The following is a 27,030-nucleotide window of genomic DNA, read 5'->3' as shown; positions in this document are numbered from 1 at the left end:
GCAGGGGGGACAGGGAAAGTTCAGAGCATGGGAGTGGGGGAGTGGCCCAGTCATCTCCTGAGGTGGCTGGAGCCTATGAGGCCAGGCCTGTCACATTGCACCTGTCACAGCTGATTTTGAGGTAATGCCATGTGTGAGATGCTGCTACAGGACAGGACCAACTTCATCCTCCAAATGCTCAAGTGCCCCAGCTTTGTTCTAGATGTTGGGGATGCATTCACAGTCAAAACAGACATCCTCCTTGTCTTTGCTGGGTTCAGCGTTGGGGATTCTATTGTCAATCAGATCATACAATTCATCATCACAAACTGTGTTAAGTGCCATGAAGGAAAAGTGAGGTGTGAGAGGTTATAGGGGACCCATGCTCATTGGGCTTAAAGGAGTCACCTGGGGAGTGACTTGAAGGGCTTGAAGAAGTTGCTCCTGAATGGGCACAGGACGCAGGTGACAGTTGGAGGAAGCCTCCTAAAAGAGATGCTATGAGCTGAAATGTGAGGTAGGGGTGGGAGGAAAGGAGAAGGAACAGTATGACCAAAGGCCTGATGGTAGGAGCAAATGTAGCTTATTTGAGAACCGGCAAGCAGGCCAGTCTACCCGACCAGAGACCAGTAGTGAGCAAGGTGGGGCAAAGCAGTGAGAGCCAAGGCCAGGGAGGGGGCCCAGGGTCAGATTCTGTTAGGCTTAGGAGACCACGTGAAGGAACACCACTGTAGGGTTTAAAGCAGGGACAAGCTAAGGGGCAGAATGAGGCTGGGGATCCCATGCAGGGCTGAAATGTGGATGATATACCACCTGCTCCCACTATCTTGTGAGTTTAAACTCTTTCCTCTGTATGGCAGCCTGGGAGGCACTGGGCTTCCTCTGGGTATGACCCTCTATAGTTTTGGAGGAGTGTCGGAGCACTAGACTCTATCGTGACACATTATCAGGACTTCCCCTCTGGGCTTGGGCAGGACTCAGGTTGCACCTGTGCATGTAGGAGCCCCAAGGGCCTTCGGGGAAGACAAGCTGTGCTGTCCATCCTGAGGAGGCCTGCATGGTTTCAGCCCTCAGCTGCTCCCTCCCTGCGCTGAGCAGCCAGTACTCAGGCCTGAGGTCAGGGTAGCAGGAGGCTCTGGTTTTACACTTGGGAGGCAGTCTGTGTACTAGTGGATGGGCTTGGACTCTACTGAAATTTGGCCAGTTTGGCGGGGGTGGAGCGGGGGGTGGGGTGGTGGTGGAGGGGGTGGTGTGTGTTCCAAATGCTCCCTTGAAGGATGTGATACTGTCTCCAGATTCCCTCTGCTGTTCTGGAAAAGAGCCTGAAGATACATCTGAAACAGGGGTTGTATTCACACCTTCCCTAAGAGCTTGGTATGATTATTCAGTCAATTCTAGTGTCACTGATGGCCAGATGTGTGCTCATGACATTGCCATGCATTATTGTGGGACATGCATTCTGTCAGCTTGTCCTGATTGAGAGCCTTGAGTGGGCCTAGAACTCTGCTATTTAGGGGTGGATCAGAGTGGATCCAGCTGTCAAGGCCCATGCAGCCTAATCATGGGTTATTCAACAGAAGCTCATGGATTGTATGATCCAATTATTATTTTCCAGCTGTATCCTATTGCTAACAGGGCTTCACTGGTAAAAGGGTTCATGGTCAAATAAGTGGGAGGTGCATTGTCCTACATGCCCCTTGATCTGCTTATCTGTTGGTGTGTAACAAGCTCACAAAACTTGATGGCTTAGTACAACGATTTATTATTATTTCTTACAGCTCAATGGGTTGGCGGGGCTCAGCTGGGTGATTCTCACTTGGGGTGCCTCATGCAATTACTTATTTTTATCTGGTAGTTACAATCAGGTGGTAGTGGGGAGCAGACTCATCTAATGGTTTTTTCTCTCACTTGGCTCTGTGCCTGGGTTGGTTGGCATCTCTCTACACATGGTTCTGTCACATGCTAGCTTGGGCTTCCTCATCACGTGGCAGTCTCAGGGTTTAGGCTTCTTATGGGGTAGCTGAGTTTCCCTAGAGTGAATGTTGCAAAAGGTCTGGGAAGAAACTGCAAAGCTCAGAAGTCCCAGAACATTTCCACAACATTTTATTGGTCAAATTACTGAGGCTATTCCTCCGTAAGGGGAGGGAGTTAGCTCAATGGGAAGACTAGCGCACAATCTGCTGCTATCACAATGCTTAAGAATGTACCAAAGATGTCTGAGAAGTTGCTGCAGTCAAGCAACCTGTTTAACTCAGTATTTCCCAATCTGATTATTTTTATCTTTTTAAATCAGGAAATCCCTTTCTCATAGAAAATCACTTGAATTCTGCAAAAGAGAGAGCAGTGGCAGAAATGGAAGGGTGATAGAGGTGGGTCCCAAAACTACTTTCTAAGAAATGAAGCTCTCCAAAGATGGAATGTAGAGATTGCTAGTGAGTTCCTTATTTGGGGAAGTACTCAAACAGGGGTCATGTGGCCTACATGTGAGGATGGAGAGGCTGAACATCCTGGTGGCAAAGGCTTTGATTTGACTTCTGACTGATCCAGGTTCTAATCCATCACTTACAGCTGTGTAACACTGGACGAGTTACCTCTTTCTGGCTTGAGTGGCTTTATCTACAAAATAAACAGTTCCTATTTCACAGGGCTGTTGTGAGGATTAATGAGGTCCCTGCCTGTGGATCACCTAGCACAGGATGCTTTTCTTGGTTAGACTTTGTGGCTGCTCAGTTCCCTTCCACTTCTAGGGTTTAATAACTTTGGGTTTATTCTGGACTTTCTCCCCAAGGCAAAGCAGTATTGTGAGACATGGACTCAGCCCTACCTTCCTTGCAAAAGTAACGTCTCCACCCTTTTACTTTTCTCCGACCTAGTTCCTCATCAGTGACCGTGATCCTCAGTGCAATCTCCACTGCTCCAAGACTCAGCCCAAACCCATCTGTGCCTCTGATGGTAGGTCCTATGAGTCCATGTGTGAGTACCAGCGAGCCAAGTGCAGAGAGCCGACCCTGGGTGTGGTGCATCGCGGTCGATGCAAAGGTGAGTGTGTGTGTGCAACCACACAGCAGAGAAGACACTTCCAGGTACCATGGCGCCCTGCTTGGGACGCTGTCCAAGGGGGAAGCTCAGAAAGAGTCTGTCCTTTTTGTTTGCAGCTATCCCCTGGAGGGATATGAGAAGAGTAACTGAATGAACTCCCTGAAGGAATGAGCACTATTTTGTCTTTCAAATACTGCCCCCAGGCTAGGGCTTAAGAGAGATGTGTGCTGCTATCTGGCTCGAGCTATTTATTTTTATTTTTTATTTTTGTAAATGGAGATGCTTAAAATGGCACGGCATTATTGTTGGCTCCTGAATAGGGAAGGATTCCAAATTGTTGGCCAGCAGATGTATTTTGTTTGGGCTGCTCACATGTTGAAAAATATTAAAAACATTTGAGACAACATTTAAAAATTGAGAGATTCAACATAAAAATCTGGATTTTTATACTTCTCATAAATAATTGGAAGCTCTGGTAGTATTAGGTCTGTGTTCCCTCCCACAGGGAAACACATGGCTAGACCTGAGGAGCAGCTTCCTTCTTTGAAGGATGGGGTGGGGGGGTCCGCTCTCCAGTTTGCTACACTCCTCAGCACCCCCTGTGGTATCTCCAAGCTGAATGCCATTCTTTGCACACCCAGTTCAGTTCCCTAATTTATATCACTTTCCTACGCCCTGTAGATAATTTGAATTTGTGATTCCTGGGCTGCTTAGAGCTGTTGTCGGAATTGTGTGAGACTAAGCAGGTTGCCCTGGAGCTTCTGATCTTCCAAAGAAAGTGCTTGCAATTCTTGAACTCTAAAACATCTTTGAGACCCCTTGGGCTTGCAGGTTTTTTAATAAACTCAGTGAAAAATAATAGAGGTGGGACTTTCTTTTTCCCATGGGAGGGGCTAAGAGAACTTGGGAGAAAAAAATAAGCAGAATCTGGTACAAATGCACCTCCCTAACTTTTCTGAGAGTAACATTAAGTAGAAGATGAGGCTGAGCAGCACTTGCTAGCCACTGCCTTTACATTGTTAGAAAAGCCAGGAGGTGGTATGTGGGCTCACCCACAGCAGAGAGGTTCTCTCAGCATTCTTAGTACCAGGCAGCCATTTTTGTCTCATGGCTCCAATGTGGATTCAAGTGAAGTATGAAACACGCTCCTCCTTGCCTCCTTATAGACGCTGGCCAGAGCAAATGTCGCCTGGAGCGGGCTCAGGCCCTAGAGCAAGCCAAGAAGCCCCAGGAGGCGGTATTTGTCCCAGAATGCAGCGAGGACGGCTCCTTTACCCAGGTGAGGCCTTGGCCAAGTCTCTCAGGCCCATTTCCTGGACGGAGGCCGAGGGGAGGTGCTTGAGAGTGGGAGGGCCCCTCAGAGCCTTTGCTTTCTGGGAAACTGGTGAGGGCTCTTTGACACCCCTCTGTGCTACCTTCTGGTGCCTGCATTCCCTCTCCGGGGCCCTCCATGCCTTCCCTTGCCAGCTGGCAGTGGGTCCTGAAAAGGGGCATGGAAGTCTGAGCCAGGAAACTGGCATTGCTTGGTCCCCGTCCTCCCTGCTGGCTGTCTCCATTTTTCTCTTCTGTCAAATGCAGGCTGATTATTTTTCTTATCCCTGCCAGTTTCCATGGGCAACCCTGGTAATCCCTTCTCTGTTTATTTCTACCCCTCTGCACTCCCCTTCTTTCTACTCCTGGTCCTTGAATGAAGCAGTGCTTCCTTTGAGCATACATTGTACCATGGTTCTTGGAGTGTTTGTGTGTGTGTGTGTGTGTCTGTGTGTATGTGTGTGTGCGTGTGCTCACATGCATGTGCATGCATGCGTGTATATATGCATTCAGATTTAAAAATTTCTTTTCAGGCAGTCCCACCTCTCATCCTGCACAGGCTTCTGGTTAGTGCTTTTTGTAAAAAGTAATGTTGGCTATGTTTATGTTGGCATAACTATTTCTAAAACATAGGCAGCACAGGACAATAGGGTACTCCTTTATAAAGCTTTTCAGCTGGATGGGGCTGTAGTCTGGGGGGGAGGGGAGAGGCGGTGGATGAAGTTGTTGTCGGAGCCAAAGTAGGGAAGGTCACTGGACAAGGGTGAGTCAGCCACATGGTTGGGGATGGTCCTGGTGCCTGCTTCTCCCTTTGTGGAATGGAGCAGCATTTGGAGGAGTCCCACGATGTTAGGCTGGAAGCAGAGGCTTCAGAGGTTTAAAGCTTCCCTGTAATTCAAAATCAAGGGGGCAGAGGGTATAGACTGGCCTTTGGTTTTTTTGGGGGGATGAGCCTGGGGATTGCTGATTTCAGACTGACCACTCGTTGCAGTGGAAATGTGGAGGGTGGTGGTGGGAAGGGTTTGGGCATCGTATTTGTTAAAATTCGCAGCTGATTCAAATGTTTAGAGCCTCCGGGATAAACTGACCTTGGCTGCCAACCCTGCGAGAGGTGCTTCTATTCATTTTCTCACTAAGGCCTCACTGCAAACTGGTGAGGTAGGTGTTATCCACACTTAACAGGCACAAGGAGTGCCAGGGCTGGGATTCAAACTCAGAGCCCTCTAGCTCCCAAGGCCATGGTGGCTCGTGTTCTGCTGCCCACCGCACTGGCAGCTTTTCCAGAGGCTCTGCAGTGCGGTGTGGACTGCAAGGAGGTAGTCTCCTGCTGTGGTTTGAGTGGGGATCCTGGAGCCACCCTGCCCCAGGGGTGATTCTCAGCACCTCCACCTCAGGCGAGTCATTGAGCTTCTCTGCGCTTCAGTGTCCTTATGTGAAAAGTAGATGACGATTGCCCTTATTATCATACATAATCATAATAATTACATTATACATATTATATGTTACTATTGTTATTACTGTTATTAATGAGTATTACTATAGCTTACCTCATGGGGCTGTGGTGAGGATTTAAATACATTAATGCATGGTCAGCACTTGGAACACATAAATGCTATTTAAATATCCTGCATTTTCACCAGCATGTCCCCATAACTACTCTGGTGCCCCTACTCACATCTTCCCAAGATGTTATGAATGATGTCACTCAAGGAAAGTACAACCTTTTGTTGAACCTCTCCCCATCAGTTTTTTTTTTTTAAATTTATTATGTATTCTGGTGGAGAGAAGGCAGGTGATGTGTGTGTATGTATATGACACTGTACTACGGAGAATTCACAGGAGGGGAGAAAGTCAGACTTCTCTGGACTTTGGGGCTGACACGGGGATAGAGGTCGTAGGGAGGAGACGAAGTTGATGGTCATCGTTTTCCTTTCTCTATGATTGTGTAATCCCCAATGTGTTGCTTATGAGAAGGTTGGCTCCTGCCCTCCTGGTTCCGAGGTGTTTGCTGCCCTGTGACGGACAGCTGCTGGCCAGCTTTTGTTTTGGCGAGGCAGGTCCAGGCCAGGTGGTATTTGCTAGGAAAGAAACTTCCAGATTAATCCGGGCAGAATTGCTAAACGAGAGGGCCCCTGAAGTTCAGCAGAGGTTGGATAGACAGTCAAGAACCCCTTCATTTGTTTGACAGACTAAGCACTGCCATGTGTCTGTAGGCCCGAGGCTGGCTCACCCCGGTGGGCAGCCAGGCGGCCAGACAGCCGGCTCGTCCCCGTCACAGTGATTGAAACGGATGTGCTTTTTCCCTTGATCAAAGACACTGCAATAACTTCACAAAATGAGGCTGCCTCTTTGAGTGTGCTTCAGTAACAGGGACAGGCTGCCCAAAGGCTGTGAGACAGAAGGCTTTGTCCCTCCCCCGACCTCCACTATCACTTAGCCGGACATTTTTTTGTTTTGTTTGTAAGAGCAACATCCAGAGACCAGCTGTGTTACTTGAATATGCTTTAGAATATCGGTATGCACGCATCCTGATGTTATTACCATATTTTAGCCCTGGGAATTATTACGCAGTAATGTGCTCTTGAAGTTTATGGAGGGAGCAAGGGGACCTTAATAGGACTGGATTTGTTTGGCCTGGGACACAGCTTGGGACCACATGAGTGGATTGGTCTTAATGGGGTTCATGTGGGTTGCAGTGGTCTGTTCTCTTCTTTGTTTGCCCTGTCCTCTTTCCTTCCCAGCCCCCACTCCAACTCATCCAGTAGGGTGGTGCACATTAGGTTACATGTGACTTTGGAAAACCTTGCACCTAGGCTACACCCCAAATGCTGGGAGTGGGACGCAGACATTGTATTATTTTAAGCTTCCCCAGGTGATGGTAGTGTTTGGTCAAAGTTTTGAATGACCCGCTGTTGTAAGGACTTCATCACTCTTGTTCTTGATTGCATCATTGGAATGTGGGGTTCAGGCTCTCTGGGGACCTGCTGAGTCAGGTTGGGAGTTAAGCGCTTTGTCCTTCCCCATGGCCTTATCTGTTTTCTCTTCTGGGTGTCAGGAACGTAATTCCTGACATCTGTTCTGCCAAGCCCTCTGCCAAGCAGTTGTCTGGTGCCCAAACTGATTAGCTGAAAGCTCAGCTGTAGTGGAAGGGTATTGGATTAGCACCACCAGGAAATGTTGGCTGGAGCTTGTCAAACTGGTGCATCACTGAGCAATAATGATGGCTACTCTGCTGAGTGCTACTTGGTGTGAGGCACCGGGTTTTACACCCGTTAATCTTCACTGGAACCCTTTGAGGTAGTTACTAATACCCTTATTTATAAAGGAAAACTAAGTTTCGGAGAGATTGAATAACTGGTTCAAGGTCACTACACTAGAAAGGGTTTGTACCCAGGCCTATCTAATTTCAAGGCATGGGCTTTTAACTTTTTTTAAAAGTGGCCTTGATCTGTGTATAATTCATATTCATCACCATTGTTATTCCAGAAGTCTCCACTGTGGTGCTGGTGGCCAGTCCATAAAGGGAAAAATTAAAAATTAAAAAAAAAAAGAAAAAGAAAAATACTTTATTACAGAAATCTTCAAATATACAAAAAGAAATAATAGTACAATGAACTCCATGTACCTGTCACCCAGCTTCAACAATTACTGATGTGTGGCTGATTCTGTTTCATTTCTACCTTGTTTTCATTTCCCATCCCGAACTGGACTGTTTCAAGTAAATCCCAGACACAGTATTTTTTTCATCTCCAACATTTTGGAGTTCTGCTTTGTTCTGGACTGTGTGCTGGTTGCCATGGAGAGTTCAAGAAACGTCACGACTTATGTCCTCAAGGAGCTTTCATGCTGAAAAGATATGAAAACCAATGATAAAGTATTATATTCCAAATGGTTATATTTAAAATGTTCATTTACAATTCAGTATTCTGGAATTCCAAGTGCATTTTATTGTTGAAAAATATATATCAATTAAAAGTTTCTGAACAGGAGCATCTGGGTAGCTCAGTTGGTTAAATGGCTCTTGGTTTCAGCTCAGGTCATGATCTCAGGGTTGTGAGATTGAGCCCCTTGGCAGGCTCCACACTCACTGGGGCGTCAGCTTGGGATTCTCTCCCTCCCCCTACTCACTCTCTCTCTCAAATAAGTAAATCTTTATTTTTTTTTTAATTTTTATTTATTTATGATAGTCACAGAGAGAGAGAGGCAGAGACACAGGCGGAGGGAGAAGCAGGCTCCATGCACCGGGAGCCCGATGTGGGATTCGATCCCGGGTCTCCAGGATCGCGCCCCGGGCCAAAGGCAGGTGCCAAACCGCTGCGCCACCCAGGGATCCCCTCAAATAAGTAAATCTTTAAAGAAATTTTTTTTAAAGATTTTATTTCTTTATTCATGAGAGACACATAGAGAAAGAGGCAGAGACACAGGCAGAGGGAGAAGCAGGCTCCACGCAGGAAGCCCCATGTGGGACTGGATCCCAGAACCCCGGGATCACACCCTGAGCAAAAGGCAGATGTTCAGGCACTAAACCACCCAGGCATCCCTAAAAAAATTTTTTAATTCAATTAACATATAATGTATTTTTCGTTTCAGAGGTAGAGGTCAGTGACTCATCAATCTTATATAACACCCAGTGCTCATTACATCACGGGCCCTCCTAATGCCCATAACCCAGTTACCCTATCTCCCCACCCCACACCCTTCAGCAACCCTCAGTTTGTTTCCTATAATTAAGAGTCTCTTATGGTTTGTCTCCCTCTCTGATTCCGTCTTGTTTTATTTTTTCCTCTCTTCCTCTATGATCCTCTGTTTTATTTCTTAAATTCCACATGAGTGAGATCATGTGATAATTATCTTTCTCTGATTGACTTTAAAATAAATAAATCTTTTTTTAAAAAGTTTCTGAATAGAAAACCTGAACCAAAACTAAAAGATAAATGACATATATTAGTCTTAATGACAAAGGGCTAATATATGAAGAATTCTTACACACCAGCAAGAAGATCCTAGTAGAAAACCAGGCAAGAGATGCCAACCAGCAGATCACACAGTAGTAATAAATAACCAATAAGTGAATATGAATCATGTCATTTTCCTTAGTAATTAAAGCAATACAAACTAAAAAAATGTCATTTTGCCTACCAAATTGTTAAAAAATGGAGAAAAGATAGTAATATTCAGACTTGGATATTACTAACTATTGAGAATTACTACAGGGAAAAAGCCACTCTCCACATTACAGTTTGGAAAGGAAGCTGGCATTGACATTTTGTAGAATAATTTTGCAATATGGGTCAAAAGTCCTTGATTGTGCCCACATCTTGTGCCTACCCTTCCACTTTTAGGAATTTATTCTAAGGAAACAAGAGTATATGCAAATACTTAGCCACATGGATTTCCATCTAAGTTCTGGTTATAGTAGCAAAAGTTTGGAAACAATCTAAATATCTAGTAATGGAGAATCACTTAAACAAATTAGATGTAATTTATATTCAATTCATAGCTGCTATACTCTGCAGCTAGTAAAAGGATGTGTTACAGAGAATCATTTTACATACTGAGTGTACATAGGTATGTTAGAGACTTAATTCATCAAATAGTTAAAAAGAGAACTGTTTTCATTTTGTTCTAAATAGAAAAGTTATATACACTTTGTGAAAAAAATTCTGATAATACAGAAGTAGATAGAGTAGAAAGGTAGAGCCAATGATCTCATCGCCTTGAAAGAGTAGCAGTTGAGTGTCTAACTCTCCAGTGTTTTCCCTTTAGGCATACTTATCATTATTTAAAACAAAAATGGTATAATATCATATATCTTTTAATAACATTTTTAAAACTAATTACATTGTGGGTTTATTTACATGTTATGTATAAATCTGTCTAGTTTTAAAATTTTCATTGAAGTATAATTGATATACAGTGTTTATTAGCTTTGGGTATACATACAACATAATGATTCAACTTTTAATAATGATATATCTTTTAATAACATTTTTAAAACTAATTACATTGTGGGTTTATTTACATGTTATGTATAAATCTGTCTAGCTTTAAAATTTTCATTGAAGTATAATTGATATACAGTGTTTATTAGCTTTGGGTATACATACAACATAATGATTCAACTTTTGTGTACACTGTGAAATGATCACCTCAATACGTTTACTTACCATCTGTTGCCATACAAATTTAATACAATAATGCTGATTGCATTCTCTATGCTCTATTTACATCCTCATGACTTATTTATTTTACAAGTGCAAGTTTGTACTTCTGGTTCCCTTGATCTTTTTCACACCCACCAACCCCTCTCCCCTATGATAACCACCAGTCTGTTCTCTGTATCTGGACTTTGTTTTGTTTTTTAGATTCTACATACGAGTGAAATCGTGCAGTATTTGTATCTTGTCTGACTTATTTCACTAAGCATAACTCTCAAGAACCATCAGTGTTGGTACAAATGGCAAGACTTTATTCTTTTTTATGGCTAAGTAATATTCCATCTCATCACACACTCACACACACACACACACACACACACACACACACACACACACACACGTCTTCTTTATCTATTCATCCGCTGTGGGACCCCTCGATTGTTTCCATATCTTGGTTATTGTAAACAAGTGAACATAGGGATGCTTATATCTTTTTGAATTGCTGTTTTCATTTTCTTTAGACAATACCCAGAAGTGGAGTTACTGGATCATATGGTAGTTCTATTTTTAATTTTTTGAGGAGCCTCCATATTGTTTCCGTGCACCAATATATGCTACCATCAACGAGCACAAGGGATCCCTTTTCTTCACATCCTTGCTAACACTTGTTATTTCTTATTGTTTTGATACTAGCCATTGTGACAGGTGTAAGATGATATCTCATTGCGGTTTTGATTTACATTCTCCTGACAATTAATGATATTGAACATCTTTTTCTGTGCCTGCTGGTCATCTATATGTCTTCTTTGGGAAAATGTCTATTTAGATCCTCTGCCCATCTTTAAACTGGATTGCTTGGTTTCTGTTATTAAGTTGTTCTTTTCATATGTGGATATTAACCCCTTATTGAATATATAGGTTGCTTTTTCATTTGGTGGATGGTTTCCTTCTCTGTGCAGAAGCTTTTGGGGTTGATGTAGATCCCATTTATTTTGTTTAGTTTTGCTTTTGTTTCCCTTGCCTTTGGAGTTAGATTAAAAAAAATATTGCTAAGACAGATATCAAGGAGCTTATTGCCTGTGCTTTCTTCTAAGAGTTTTATGGCTTCAGGTCTGACATTCAAGTGTTTAATCCATTTTGAGTTTAGCAGCACCTGAGTAGCTCAGTTGGTCAAATTTCCAACTCTTGATTTTGGCTCAGCTCATGATCTCAGGGTCGCGAGATTGAGCCCTGCGTCAGGCTCTGTGCTGGGCTTGGAACCTGCTTAAGATTCTCTCTCTACCTCTCCCTATGCCTCTCCTCCTCCTGTTTCTATCTCTCTAAAATAAGTAAGTAAATAAATAAATAAATAATCCATTTTGTGTTATTTTGGGGTATGGTGTAAAATAGTGGTCTAGTTTCATTCTTTTGGATGTGGCTGTCAGGTTTTCCCAATACCATTTATTGGAAAGACTGTCCTTTCCCCATTGTGTATTCTTCCCTCCTTTGTCAAATATTAATTGACCATATAGGCATGGGTTTATTTCCAGGCTCTTGATTCTGGTCCATTGGTTTGTGTGTCTGTTTAAATGTCAATACTGTACTGTTTTGATTACTATAGCTTTGCACTGTAGTTTGAAATCTGGGAGCGTGATACCACTACCTTTGTTCTTTCTCAAGATTGCTTTGGCAATTGAGGGGACTTTGTGGTGTCATACAAATTTTGTAATTATTTCTGCTAGTTTTATGAAAAGTGCTATTGGAATTTTGATGGGGATTGCATTTTTCTGTAGATTACTTTGGGTAGTGTGAACATTGTACAATATTAATTCTTCTAATCCATGAACACAAAAATTATCTGCATTTATTTGTGTCTTTCTCAATTTCTTTCGTTAATGTCTTACAGGTTTCAGTGTATAGGTCTTTCACCTCCGTGGTTAAATTTATTTGTAAATATTTATTCTTTTTGATGCAATTGTGAATAGGATTGTTTTCTTGATTTCTCTTTCTGATGTTTTATTATTAGTGTATAGAAACAACAGATTTTTTGCATATTAATCTTGTATCCTGCAACCTTTTAGAACTCATTTATTAGTTCTAACAGCTTTTGTGGTGGAATCTTTCAGGTTCTCTCTACATAGTATCATGTCATCTGCAAATAGTGAATGTTTTACTTCTTCTTTTCCTCTTTAGATGAACTTTATTTCTTTTCCTTGCCTAATTGCTGTGGCTAGGATTTCCAATACTATTGTGAATAAAAGTGAGGAGGATGGGGCTCCTTATCTTGTTCCTGATCTTAAAGGAAAAGTTTTCAGCTTTTCATCATTGAGAATAATATTAGCATTGGGTTTGTCATATATGGCCTTTATGATGTGGAGGTACATTCACTCTATATCCACTGTGTGGAGAAGTTTTAATCATAAATGGATATCAGATTTTGCCAAATACTTTTCCTGCATCTGATGAGATATCATATCATTTTTATCTTTTATTTTGTTAACGTGATATATCACTTTGATTGATTTGTGGATTTTGAACTATCCTTGGAGTAAATCCCATTTGATCATGGTGTATGATCCTTTAATGTACTGTTGAGTTTGGTTTGCTGATATTTTGTTGAGGAGTTTTGCATCTATGTTCTTCAGAGATATTGGTCTTTAATTTTCTTTTGTTGTTGTTCTTGTCTGGTTTTGGTATCAGGGTGTTGCTGGCTTCATAAAATTACTTAGGGAATGCTTCCTCCTCTTCAATGTTTTGGAAGAGTTTAAGAAGGATGGGTATTAAATCTTTCTTGAATGTTTGCTAGAATTCACCAGTGAAGTCATCTGGTCCTGGACTTTTGCTTCTTGGGAAGATTTTTCTTCAGTATCCTTAGTAGTGATCAGTCTATTCAGATTTTCTGTTTTTTCTTGATTCAGCTTTAGAAGATTGCATGTTTTTTTGGAATTTATCCCTTCTAGTTTGCTCAATTTGTTGGCATGTAATTGCTCATGGTAGTCTCATATAATCCTCTGTATTTCTGTGGTATCTGTTGTAACTTCTCTTTCATTTTTTTTTATTTTAGGACTTTTTTTTTTCAGTGAGTCTAGCTGAAGGTTTGTCAGTTTTATTTATCTTTTCAAAGAACCAGCTCTTAGTTTCTTTGATCTTTTCAATTGCCTTTTTATTCTCTATTTTATTTATTTCTGCTCTGATCTCCTTCCTTCTACTAAGTTTGGGTTTCACGTGCTCTTCTTTTTCTAGTTCCTTTAGGTGTCCAGTTAGATTGTTTATTTGAGATTTTTCTTATTTCTTGAGGTAGGCCTGTATTACTGTGCACTTCCCTCTCAGAACCATTATAGCTATATCTATAGATTTTGCTATGTCATTTTTCTGTTTTTAATTTGTCTCTAGGTATTTTGTGATTTCTTCTTTAAGTTCAGTAGCATGTTGTTTAATTTCCAAGTGTTTGTGGTTCAGTAGCATGTTGTTTAATTTCCAAGTGTTTGTGGTTTTTACAGTTTTCTTCTTGTAATTGATTCTTTTTTATACCATTGTGGTTGGAAAAGATGCTTGAAATGATTTAAATTCTCTTCAGTTTATTGAGATTTGTTTTTTGGCCTAACACATGATCTATCATGGGGAATGTTCCATGTGCACTTGAGAAGAATGCATGTTCTACCACTTTTGGATGGACTGTTCTCTCTATATATATTAAGTCCATATGGTCTAATGTGTCACTTAAGGCTGCTGTTTCCTTATTAATTTTCTGTCTGGATGATCTATTTATTGATGTATGTAGGATTCTAAACTCCCCTGCTGTTATTGTACTGCTATTGATTTCCCCCTTTATGTCTGTTAATATTTGCTTTATATATTTTGGTGCTCCTCTCTTGGGTACATATATATTTATAAATGTATCTTTTTGCTGGATTAACCGCTTTATTATTACACAATGACTTTCTTTGACTGCTATTACAGTCTTTGTTTTAAAGTCTATTTTGTTGGATATAAGTCTAGCTTCACCAGTTTTCTCTTGGTTTCCATTTGCATGGGATGTATTTTTGCATCTCTTCACTTTCAGTTTATGTGTGTCCTTACTTCCAAAGTGAATCTCCTATACGTAGGCAGCATATAGATGAGTCTTGTTGTTTTGCATGTGTGTGTGTGTGTGTTTTAACTCATTCAGCCACTCTACATCTTTCTTTAAAAAATATTTTTATTTATCTATTCATGAGAGACACATAGAGAGAGAGTCAGAGACATAGGCAGAGGAAGAAGCAGGCTCCCTGCAGGCAGCTCGATGTGGGACTTGATTCTGGAACCCTGGGATCATGCCCTGAGCTGAAGGCACTGAGCCACCCAGGTGCCCCACTCTGTGTCTTTTGATTGGAGAATTTAGTTCATTGACATTTAAAGTACCTATTGATAGGTATGTAATCATTGCCGTTTTGTTAATTTTCTGGCTGTTTTTATAGTTTCTTTGTGCTCCTTTTTCTCTCTTCCCTGGTGGTTTGATGTCTTTAGTGTTATGTTTAGGTTCCTTTCTCATTTTCTTCTATGTATTACTGTAAGTTTTCCTTTGTGCTTACCACAGGGTTTACACAGAATATACTATATATATGACAGTCTACTTTAGGTTGATAGCAACTTAAATTTGAGTACATTCCAAAAATCTACATTTTTACTATCCCCTCCCAAGGTTTTTATGTGTTTAGACATTACACTTTACCTCTTTTTATTTCATTTGTCTTGTAACTAATGTAGTTTTAGTTAATTCTGCTACTTTTGCCTTTTAACCTTCATACTGGCTTATAAGTGATTTAACCAATGCCTTTACTATATATATACCTTTTCCAGTGAGATTTTCACTTTTGCATTTTTTTTTTGTTAATTAGTGCCATTTCTTTTCAGTGTAGAAGTCCCTTTAACATTTATTATAAGACTGGTTTAGTGGTGATGAATTCTTTTAGCTTTTGCTTATCTGGAAAACTTTGTCTCTTCTTCACTTCTGAATGATAATCTTGCTCAGTATAATATTTGTGGTTGGAAGCTGCTAAAGAGTCTGGTCATAGCATTGTAGGGTTTCCCTTCTATATAACAAGCTGCTTTTCTTTTGCTGCTTTTAAGATTCTCTCTTTAATTCATGACATTTTAATTATAATGTGCCTTAGTGTGGATCCTTTTGGGTTCCTTTTATTTGGAACTCTCTGGGCTTCCTGGACCTGGATGTCTGTTTTTTACCCCCAAGTTAAGGAGTTTTTGGCAAATAAGTTTTCTGCCCCTTCCTTTTTTCTCTTCCTCCTCTGGAACCCCTATAATATGAATGTTATTCTGCTTGATGTCCCATAGGTCTCTTAAGTTATCTTCATTTTTAGAATTCTTTTTCTTTTTTTAAGAAAGATTTTCTTATTTATTTTAGAGAGACAGAGAGAGAGAGAGCGTGTGCATGCTAGTAGGGGGAGGAGCAGAGGGACAGGGAGAGAATCTTAAGCAGACTCCCTACTGAGTGTGGGGCTCGATGTGGGGCTCGATGTGGGGCTTGATGCAGGGCTCAATCTAACAACCCTGAGACTGTGACCTGAGCCAAAATCAAGAGTTGGATGTCCAACCAACTGAGCTACCCAGCTGCCCCTATTTTATTTTTTTTCCTTTTTGCTGTTCTGTCTGGTGAATTCCAATATTTTGTCTTCCAACTCGCTGATCCATTCTTCTGCTTCATCCAGCCTGCTGCTGAACCCCTCTTGTGTATTTTTTGGTTCAGCTTCTGTATTCTTTAGCACTGGGACTTCTGTTTGGTACTTTAAAATATTTCTTTCCTATCTCTGGGACTTCTGTTTGGTACTTTAAAATATTTCTTTCCTATCTCTTTGTTGAAGTTCTCACTGGGTTCCTCCATTCTTCTCCCAAATTCAGTGAGCATTGTTATGATTATTTGAATTCTTCACTGGTTTGATTACTTATCTCTGTATCCTTACAGAGGTCTTTTTTGAAGTTTTGTCTTGTTCTATCATTTGGAACATATTTCTCCATTTCCTCATTTTGGTTGACACCTTGTGTTTGTTTCAATGCATTAGGCAAAACAGCTACTTCTCTTAAAGTCTTGAAGCAGCGGCCGTGTGTAGATGATGAACGTTATAGTCCAACCCTGCCCTAGTTCTTGGTTGTCAACTGAAATTTTGTGATTGTCTATGCAATCTGATCTATTCTTGTAATGCCTGTGTTGTTGAGGGTATGTCAAGACCTGTCAATGTTACAGGGGAAAGAATCTCATTTAGCACCTAGTTTCAGGCTGACTGGAAGTCAGGCCTTCAGGCAGCAACTTTTAAAAGCTTTTAAAGAATATATATATGTATGTATGTATAAATATATATACACCTAGTCCTCTGGGGCTGCAATCATAATTCCTGCCAGCCTCCAGCTCAGGAGATCTGGAGGTGTCCCCTGGGTGACAGTTCCAAAAACCACGGCTCCAGATGAATATATAAACTTCCTTGGAGGTCTTGTCAAGCAGTAGCAAGGCCAAGAGTTGTGCAAGAATGATGTCTCCCTGCTCATGCTCCCTGAGAGTGCCCTAGTAGCCTCTAGAGATGTGGGACACCTGAAGGCTATCCCTCAGGCTGTAGCTCTAGGATAAGTAAATAGGCCTCTTTCACAGAAAGATTGGGTATGTGGTTCAGTCTGATGTCTGTGCTGTGACTACACGGGGTGTTGGCCTGCCTGAAACTGTCTTAGAATTTATAACTGTCTGTTATAGTCCTTTGGAGCTCAGGAAAGCCAGACCCCATGGCCACTGGGGCCAGGCAAATGAGGGATATTCCCTGTGTGGTTTGTGGGCATTGACATTAGCAGGGCAGCTGGAGAGTGTGGGGGTGGGGCACCCTCTCTGACTTCAGAAATGTGGTTGGATAATGCCTCAACTGTGCACACCTGAGGGCTTCAGCCATGCTACTGGAGAGTGCTGTGTCTGTGCTGGGCATGTTGGCCTCAGGTTGGGGTCTGGAGAAAGCCACGACCAAAGTCACCAGCCCCAGTTAGGGTATGAGTGAGTGTAATAACCATCTATGCTGCTGACTTTAGCAAAGGAGTGAAAGAATGCCATGACCACTCATGCCCATCTACCCCAACTAGGGAGCAGGCTGGTACTGCAACCACCTGTGCTCTCTGACCTCAGCCAGACAATGGGGCCATGCCGAGACTGCCTCCCCTCCCCCTCTCCCAGGGGGGCAGGGGAGAGTGTTGTGTCTGAACAGGACTGCCTGCTCTAGTACGTAGAGAATACCCAAAGAGCATCTGCTGGCACTTTTGTCTCTAGCGAGAGCCCCAACTATCTCCTGCCTCTCCAGCAGATGCACCCAGACCAGCAGATAAATCTTTACATACAGCCCAGGAGCTTTTCAAAATGCTTTTGCACTGGATCCCTGTAGTGAATGAGACTGCATGAGACCTTTAAAGGGGAGAATCTCAGTTTCCTAGAGCATTTTGGGTGCCTTGGATATCAGCCCCCGGCTTTTCTAAGACAGGTGTTTTTTTGAGGGTCTCATCTCTCTGGTGCAGATCCTAGGGGTTCTCGGAGAGATGCGGGACCGGTGAGAGCCTTCCCTATTGTGTGTTACCACATGCGTGGGGTGTGTGTGAGAGGATTTTGGCGAGACCATGTCTCTGCCTCTTCTACCCATTTTCATATGGTCCTTTTATCCCTGTTGTAGAGAAGCAGTTTGTCTAGTTTTCTGAGATCTTTTTCAGAGAGAAATGACCCATATGTAGCTGTAGATCCATGTGTGGGATGAGAGGAGGTGAGTTCAGGTTCTTTCTATACTGTCGTCTTTGACCTCTCCTCTTTACCCTGTTTTTAATGGCTGCATTGTATGCCATTGTATGATTACACTATGAATCCTAGAAATTCGGGGATTCAGTTTCTGTAATTTGAATAGTGGGTCTAAAGAACACACACTAGGGCAGCCCGGTGGTTCTGCGGTTTAGCGCCATCTTCAGCCCAGGGCGTGATCCTGGAGACCCGGGATCGAGTCCTGTGTTGGGCTCCTTGCATGGAGCCTGCTTCTCTCTCTGCCTGTGTCTCTGCCTCTCTCTCTCTCTCTCTCTCTGTGTCTATCATGAATAAATAAATAAAATCTTAAAAAAAAAGAATACACAATGTTTAAGGCATCTGATGCATATATCACCAAATTGCCTTCCACAATGTTGAGCACAATGTGGCTGATCCGTGGTTGTTAATGAAATACATTCCCAAGCCATTTTAATTTTTGTGTAGATGGATTGTCCTCACAATACTGTAGAATATAAAACACCATTTGTAATGTTACTTCAATGTGACAAAATATATTATTTCCCATCTTTGATTTCATGTTCCAGGAACAGTCTTCCTTAATAAAGATTTATCAGGCACTAACACTTTCCTCATTTGTACTTGTTCTAATCACTGCTCTCCACACTAATGCATGTATACACATGCTTTTCTATTTCCTGAGGTCATTTTAAATTTTTTTAAATTAAAAAATTTTGTTGTTGTTGTTGTTGTTGTTGTTGTTTCTAGGGGCCTGGGGAGCTGTAATTGTTTTTGATGATGCTTTGGTCTGAAGTCAGAAGTGCAAAGAAAAAGTTCTGTTTTTTTGGCAAGGATGGTGGGCTCCCCTTGTCATCATTTCTATAGTTGTCACTGTTACATTTCCTAAAGCCTAGGAAACTACAACTTATTTCCTAGGTGCCTGGGCCAAGCTATGAACCAGGTGTGGATGTTCCATTCTAGCTCCCTCTCCTCCCCACCCCCATAGAGCAGAATGGCATTCCTGAAGTCACCCTTACGAGCCTGAGATGTGACTAGCTTGCCCTGGAATCACCCGGGTTTACCAGCTGGACCTTCCTCTGCCAAGTTCCCAGCAAGCATGGGAGGCATTGATGCTCTGATGACCCCTGCAGATCAAACATTGGCAGGCTGGAGTGCTAAACATCGTCATCGGGGCAGGGTTTGTCCTATCTCTGATGAGTCTAGGAACTATGTCTTTTTGTCTTCATGTGGAACTGTCTTACCTAGAGCCACTGTGTGGGTCTCTCCTCACTGCAGAGGCCTCTCCAGGTAAAGTACTAAAACCCTGGCTGCATCCATAAGCTGGAGCGTTCTGACTTCTCTAGCCATAAATGGCTCCTTTGGATGCCCCCAGACAAAGCCAGTTCTGTATGTTTTAGTGGATGGTGGCCTGCTCTAGGCTCCCCAAGCCTTCTGTGGTATGTACAATGCCAACTTTTTTTTAAAAAGCAGTTACACTGTTACAAAATCAAGCCCATCCTTTATGTATAAATGGCATAATGGTAAATAGCCCCACTGTTGCTTGAGTTGTTGCTTTTCTTTTTCTTTTTTGGTCAAATACTCAATAAACACATTATAATTGTTATAATTTGAACATCAGCTGAGCCCAGGGCATCTTATTCCTTGTGTTATGTATGTTTTTCATTGCATCACTTTTGTTCCAAACAACCAGATATTTCATGTGATAATTTATATGAAAATGCCCACAATTTAGCACATAACTGCAACTCAGCAAATGTTAGTTTTCGTCCTCTTTAGGTATCAGTTTGCTCAACTGTAAAATGGGAGAACTTGTTGAGCTATTTCAGAGGTCAGCAAACTGTGACCTGTGAACCAGCTACTTGTTTTTTTTTTTAAGATTTTATTTATTTATTCATGAGAGACAGAGAGAGAGAGAGAGAGAGAGAGAGAGAGAGAGAGAGAGAGAGGCAGAGACACAGGGACACAGGCAGAGGGAGAAGCAGGCTCCATGCAGGGAGCCCGACATGGGGCTCGATCCTGGGTCTCCAGGGTCATGCCCTGGGCTGAAGGTGGCACTAAACTGCTGAGCCACCCAGGCTGCCCTGGCCACCTGGGTTTGTTCTTTAAAATAACAGCTTTCAGGGCACCTGGGTGGTGAAGTTGGTTAAGCAGCCAGCTCTTGATCTCAGCTCAAGTCTTAATATAAGGATCATGAGCTCAAGACCCGAGTTGAACTTTCCACTGGTTGTGGAGCCTACCTAAAAAAATTTAAAATAGGGGCATCTGGGTGGCTCAGTGGTTGAGCATCTGCCTTCAGCTCAGGTCGTGATCCCTGGGTCCTGGGATTGAGTCCCACCTTGGGCTCCCCATAGGGAGCCTGCTTCTCCCTCTGCCTGTGTCTCTGCCTCTCTCTGTGTGTCTCTCATGAATAAATAAGTAGAATCTTATTTAAAAAAATTAAAATAACAGCTTTCGTGATATAATTCACGTTCCATAAAATTTATCCTTTCAAGTGTACAATTCAGTGGCTTTTAAACATTCAGAGTTGTATGCAGCCAATCTTCCAATCTCTCACGAGAACATTTTCATCACCTAAAAACAAATTCTTTACCCATTCATTGGCAGTCCTGTGAAAGTGAATTTTTAATTTTGTGATGATGACAGGGACAGGGCCTGATCCTTTCATGTGCAGGAAGAACTCATCTAGCAAGAGGCTCATTTATGCTCTTGCACACAGTAGAAGCCACCACTCTTCTCTTTTCGATGAGAGAACCGATTACCCTTGGAGTCACCCTTTAGGTGCAGAGGAGAGTCAGACGATGTAGATAGACGGAGCCTGCCTTATGTTAGAACACTGTATTCATTATGTTCTGTGCTGACCCACCTGCCCAACCACTGTTCCATCCGGCTCTTCAATGCTGAATGGCCACGGAGCATCCTCTCCCAGATTGGCTGGCATCATTTGCTTTGCAAACTAGTCACACAAGTCAGACCTGCAAAGATGATTTCAGGAAGCACAGTTCTGTAATGTGGAGGTGGGGAGGAGACAGAGCTAAAAAGGAACATCCAGACCAGCTTCATAGCTCAAGCCCAGGCACTGACAAAAAGAACAGCGAGAGGGTGATTGAAGCCTCCCCTCCCCACCTCTCCTGCCCCCGCCCCCCCCCCCCAGCCTTCCTTTTCTCATAGGCAGCGGGATCTTGGGAAGATCCCAGAGGCAGGTCTCCACCCATCCCTTCCTCCCAGGTCCACCCCCCTGCAGAAGAGCATCAGCAGACACGGCCCAGAGCTCGCACCTTTCATTTCCATTATAGACAAATGTAGGGACTGACTTACCAGGGGCCACGGGGAGCTCAGATGCTCACCTGGGAGCACCCAGACCCTGCATACTTGTCCGGGATCACACAACTTGCAAGTATGGAGTCAGGATTCAGACCTGAGAAACCTGGCTCTGGTGGTCTTGGTCCTAACCACTACTCTCTACTGCTACTCTAGAGGACATTGCCATCATTTAAAGTGGTTTTGCCAAACTCCAACATGTCTAGGAGGGTGACTCAGTTGACTAAGGTCAGGAAATTATGTCACATGAGAAATGCTTAGAGGAGCCAGACACATTTGATTTACAGATGAGAAGAACCAACATGTGGGGGGAAAAGAGATGACCAAAGGGATATGGAGAACTATCTTCAACCCTTTGTGGATGACAATAGCTTTTTACTGAATAGTCCCACAGAGCTGACCAAGGATCACTGAATAAACTGGACAGTGACTCAGATTCTGACTCAAAATAGGGAAGAACTTTTTTACAAGCCGAGCAATCCACAAATGGAATGTCTGACTCAGAGAGAACTTACCTTCCCATCCTGGGAACTGATCGGGCATCTAGCAGGGGTGCTGATGGGGAGTGTGGGGGTAGGGGGAGGGCTACCACCCTGGGAGGGAGGTTCAACTGATGGCCTCTGGGAGGTGACTTCCACACTTTTTTGGCTTTTATGAGACAGTAGCTAATACTCAGTCGGGTGGGGAGGCACAAGTTGGCTTACAGCAAACACTTCCTCAGGAACCTTCCAGGCAAAGCCATTAACACACAGGCTTTTAGGGTTAGAGCCACTCTCTTGTGGTTGCACACAACATGCCAGGAGGTGACCCTGCAGGTCAGTCAGCTAAGCTCTTCTGAAAAATTAAAGGGGCAGAAGGTTTGTATTTTGTTTTTTTCCCCCATCAAGGTAAGGAAAGGTGATAAATAAAAACACAGAAGGAAAGTATGAAGGCAGAAAAATTTCATTAAAAGTGAAGTCAGGTAGGGCAATGAGAAAGAGCACGCAAGCCTGCAGGCTACCCTTGTCTTACCTTTGTTCCCATCACTGACCAGATTTTCACAGTTCTACTCTGAATAAAGCTCCTCCTCAGAAGGGGCTTTATTAATGGGTAGTTTTTTCTTAAAACAAAAAAGCATATTTGATTCAACTATACTAAAATAAACAATTTTTTAAAGATTATATTTATTCATGAGAGATACAGAGAGAGAGAGAGAGGCACAGACACAGGCAGAGGGAGAAGCAGGCTCCATGCAGGAAGCCCAACGTGGGACTCGATCCCGGGACTCCAGGATCATGTCCTGGGCCGAAGGCAGACGCTAAACCTCTGAGCCCACCCAGGGATCCCCCCAAATAAACAATTTTTATTTTTTATTTTTTTATTTTTATTTTTAATTTATTTATGATAGTCACACACACAGGGAGAGAGAGAGGCAGAGACACAGGCAGAAGGAGAAGCAGGCTCCATGCACCGGGAGCCCGATGTGGGATTCGATCCCGGGTCTCCAGGATCGCGCCCTGGGCCAAAGGCAGGCGCCAAACCGCTGCGCCACCCAGGGATCCCAACACTCAGGTTTTTAAAACACCCCTTATTGTGTGTGTTGAGGCAATGGTGTTTAAACTTTTTGAAAAAATATAAAAGATGTTCATCATATATTTGGAAGAGTGGTCTTAACTGATAATTAAATACTAGTTTGTAGATTTTCACTTTACTCCTAAAAAAGCAGATGTTTGATTTAGAGCAAGGTTGTAGAATCACAGAACTTTTGCATCAAAGGAGACCTCAGAGGTATCTAGTTCATCTTCTCCTTCCTTTCCCCACCTATCCTGTCTCTCAATCCAGAGCTCAGAACCCAAGTCATCTACCTTCTGCTTGATTGCCACCAGAGACGGGAAGCTTACTACCACCAAAGATGACATGGATAATGCATTTTGGGGCAATTTATTAAGAAAGTCCTTCTCTGCCTTGCCTGGAGGGCTATAATTTGCAACCCATGACCCCTGTCCCATCTATAGGACTTACTAAATGCACAGAAATCTCACCTTCCACAGAAAGATTTGAAGACAGACACCTTTATGCCCTTGTGAAATTCTCTCTTTTAGCCAACAAATACTCCTTTTTACCCTGGCAAAAATCCTTGCTTCTATTAGTCATTTCCATATCATTGGGATTTATGTCTCTTTTAACTCTGAATTCAATTTGCCAAGGCTCCTCTTACAGGATGTCCTTCCCAAAACTGGACACAGTATTTCAGAAGTGGTCATAAACAGCCTAGGAAAGAATGACTCTGTCTCTCTTTCTAAACACACCATTTCTAACAAATGTCACGCTGGCAGCTCCGTTACACCAGCAACACATAAAAACATAGTCAACAAAGAGTCCCATATTTAGGAGGATTTGAAATTGTAACATTATCTTCCTTCTCTGCATCTCTCTCCATTAAACTCTAGAGGATGAAGTAAATATTCTAAAAGGAAAATCCCTCATTTCCCAACATAAAGGCTTCCCTAACCTGCCATAAGGCAAGAGACAAGGTCTCCAGCCAACAAGAAGAGCAGTGCTTTGAACCTATAGCTCCATCTTCCCTGCAAAGGGAAGGGGAAAGGACAAAAATCAGCTTGTGCTAAGTGTATACTCTACACCCCACACCATTTTAGATGCTTTATATATCTTGTCTCATTTGTCTTCTCAATAACCTTCAAGGTGGGCGCCAGTAGCCCTGTATCATAGATAGGCTCAGAGACGTTAAGTGACTATGCCAAAGTCACACAGCTTGTGGCAGAGATTGGTATAACCCCCTGTCGTGACTTTGGCTTGACTCCAAAGCCATATTTTCCCTTCTGCATCTTGTTGCTTCTGAGCCAAACCTGACTGAAGATAAGGGGGACACTTGTAGGATAACCTTTTCCAAACTGAGGAAAAAACAGCTCATGCTAGCCAGACCAAAAGAATTACACCATCCTTTCCTTCTTCCTCCTTTCTTCTCACTGCAGTCAAACTCTCTTCCATGTGTGAAGTCACCAAGACTATCGAATGCTGCAATCACTAGATCCATGAATCTGAAGACCACACGTCAGGAAAACAACTGGAATGTAAAAACTTTGAAGTATGGTCACAAGGCTCCTTGTTCCAAAATTCCCACCTAGAAAAGTACTTGTTTCTTGAGCATTTTATGACAAATGCCAGAAAAGGGTGGGGCAGAGGGAGTTTCCTTTAAAGCAGTGGCTCTTGAACTATGGTTCCTGGGCCAGCAGCAACAGCCACTGGGAACTTGTTAGAAATGCAGATTCTCCAACTGATCCCAGGCCTAAAGAATCCAGAAACTCTGTGTTTCTGAAAACTGTGTTTCCTGAGTCCTCCAGGTGAAAATCTAACGCACACCCAAGAAACCATGTTCTCCTGCAGCTTCTGATGGAAAGAGATGTTCTAGGGGAACGAGTGGCAGTCTCAGATAGCCTGGAAACAATTTCTCAGAGGTCCCATAGGGAATGTGAATAGAAGGAAAGTGGGGCCGCTGGAAATACTGCCCTGAAACAAAGTTATCAGTTGGACCCATAGCAAGATGCTGAACTTTCCCCATGCATTAACTTAATCCAGAGTACCTGCTAACTGATCTGGAGCAACTGGCAGATAAGAAAGAAAAAACGTCTTTCACTCCCACTGCCAAAAGAGAGTTAGACAAATATTCACATGCCTTCTGCTTCATAGTTTCCCTTTTTCCCACTGGGAAGTGCTCGTGTGCATGATAGCAGTTATTTCATGACAAGTTTGGGGATTGCTACTAAGAATGCTGGATCAAGCCTGTCCTTTGCATATGGCTCACATTTTCTACTTTACAAAAGAGGCACAAAGAAAGAGCGGGAGGTGGAGGGGGGGCGGGGAGGGTGGGCAGAGATAAAGACACAGAGTGAGAAGGTGCTGTGCCTTGGAGGGGATCCCGGTGAAGGTCCGGGGCAATTCAAGATGGATTTCGTAACAGATACAGAGCTTGAGAAAGCGTTACAAAAAGGTGGTGGGGGTGTGCCGGAGGGAAATTATTTCAGGAAGATTGAGCTAAAATGAGAACCTGATACTGGGCTGGTAAGAAAGTCGGACTTGGGGAAGGCAAGGAAATGCACAGCAAGGCCTTGCACTTCATTATGTTGCTTTTTTCTAAAAGCATGTTTCAGAGATCGTTAGCACCACGAAGTGCTCTCCACACCAAATGAAGGGAGGGTCCCCCGGTTAAATAAATTTAGGAATCACCGTGAACGGTATCTTCCTCTTAGAGCTAAATCGTTATTTGACTTAAGACTCTGAGAAGTTGTGCAGTCAAATCTTTTGCTTTTATTTAACCCAAAATTTCCAAGGCTTTTTGGCTAGAGAACCCCTTCATCCCCAGTGATTCCTAGTCACACCCCAGAGAACACCAGGAGTATTCACAACCATATCAGCGAGGCAGGAGTTAGGAGCAGGGGAGACAGGCCTGGAGGATCTGGGGGCCCTTGGTGGCAAGGAGAGCAGAAGTCCAGCAGCAGAGAAGCTACTCTGGGGTGTGCGGTCCCACCCCCGCCAAAGAAGCCCCCCAAGAACAGCTAGAGGAAGGCAGGCCAGCCAGGGGGCCATGGCAGAGGCCCCCCCCATCCTGTCACCCAAATCGCTCCAGAAACAGCCTCTCACTCAAGCCAGAGGAAGAGACTCTTCGGGCCGCCTCGTTGATTCGAATATTTCTCCCATCTCTCCCTCCAACTCCCCCAAAAGAGTTCCGTATGCCAGAGAATTACAAAGCACAAAGAGACCCTGTCCGTTCCCTCAGATGCCAGCACGAGGAGCCATGCCTTTCTCCTCCCCTCGAGGTCTGGGGGACTTCCGGCTGCCAGGACTAGGTACTGAGATCAGGCCACCTCCCAGTTTCTGGACTTGTTTCCTCCTTTGTAAAATGTTCGGGTTAGACTGATGATCGTTAAGGTTGTTGTTGTGGTTCTTGTTTTCCAGCTCCATCAATTCTGAAATTTTATGGCAGTTTGTTGCCAGGGATATGGCAGTATGTTGCCAGCATAGTTCTCTGTGCTGCTAGGAACTAGCTGCGACATTTGAACATATAACCTCTGCTTTGTGTGCCTGTCCTATAAAGGACGTGCACGCAGTGTGACTCGGGAAGACCCAGCGAGATAATGCCTAGATCCTCAGTGGTGAGCGAAAAGCCTCCGTAAAGTAGAAGAGGTGTTTTCCATTTGGGGCATGGACACAGTGGGGGCTAGTTGTCTATATGCATAGTCTGTTAGTCTCCTTTGTTTTTCTCACTGCTGTCCTTGTCTCCAGGCCCTGATCCTGTGAGCTGGTCTTTGCTCTGCTCCTCTTACTCAACAGTTACTCCACTGCATTTGTTGAGCGTGCTAGCCTCCCACGTTCTTCCAGATGTCCAGGAGTTGGGCTAATGTTGAAGACTAACAGGCTTAAAATAATTTCACATTTGTCTTAATTTGGACAGAGGTTGACCTG

At 43.2% G+C, this 27,030-nt stretch overlaps 1 protein-coding gene across 5 annotated transcripts in view; it reads left to right on the top strand.

Moving 5' to 3' along the window:
• The window catches only part of SMOC1 (SPARC related modular calcium binding 1), a 154,778-nt gene that overhangs the window by 67,377 nt on the left and 60,371 nt on the right, over positions 1–27,030 (top strand). For all 5 annotated transcript variants that reach the window (XM_041757908.1, XM_041757911.1, XM_041757910.1 and 2 more), the window contains exons 2-3: positions 2,853–3,018; positions 4,185–4,297. In XM_041757908.1, the coding sequence (XP_041613842.1) occupies positions 2,853–3,018; positions 4,185–4,297 (279 nt within the window). The remainder of the gene's footprint in view (positions 1–2,852; positions 3,019–4,184; positions 4,298–27,030) is intronic.

The sequence above is a fragment of the Vulpes lagopus genome, chromosome 6 (genome assembly GCF_018345385.1).
Source record: "Vulpes lagopus strain Blue_001 chromosome 6, ASM1834538v1, whole genome shotgun sequence".
In the NCBI taxonomy this organism is placed as follows: Eukaryota; Metazoa; Chordata; class Mammalia; order Carnivora; family Canidae; genus Vulpes; species Vulpes lagopus.
The sequence above is the reverse complement of the archived record's forward strand: the minus strand, read 5'-3'. Positions and strand labels throughout refer to the sequence as shown.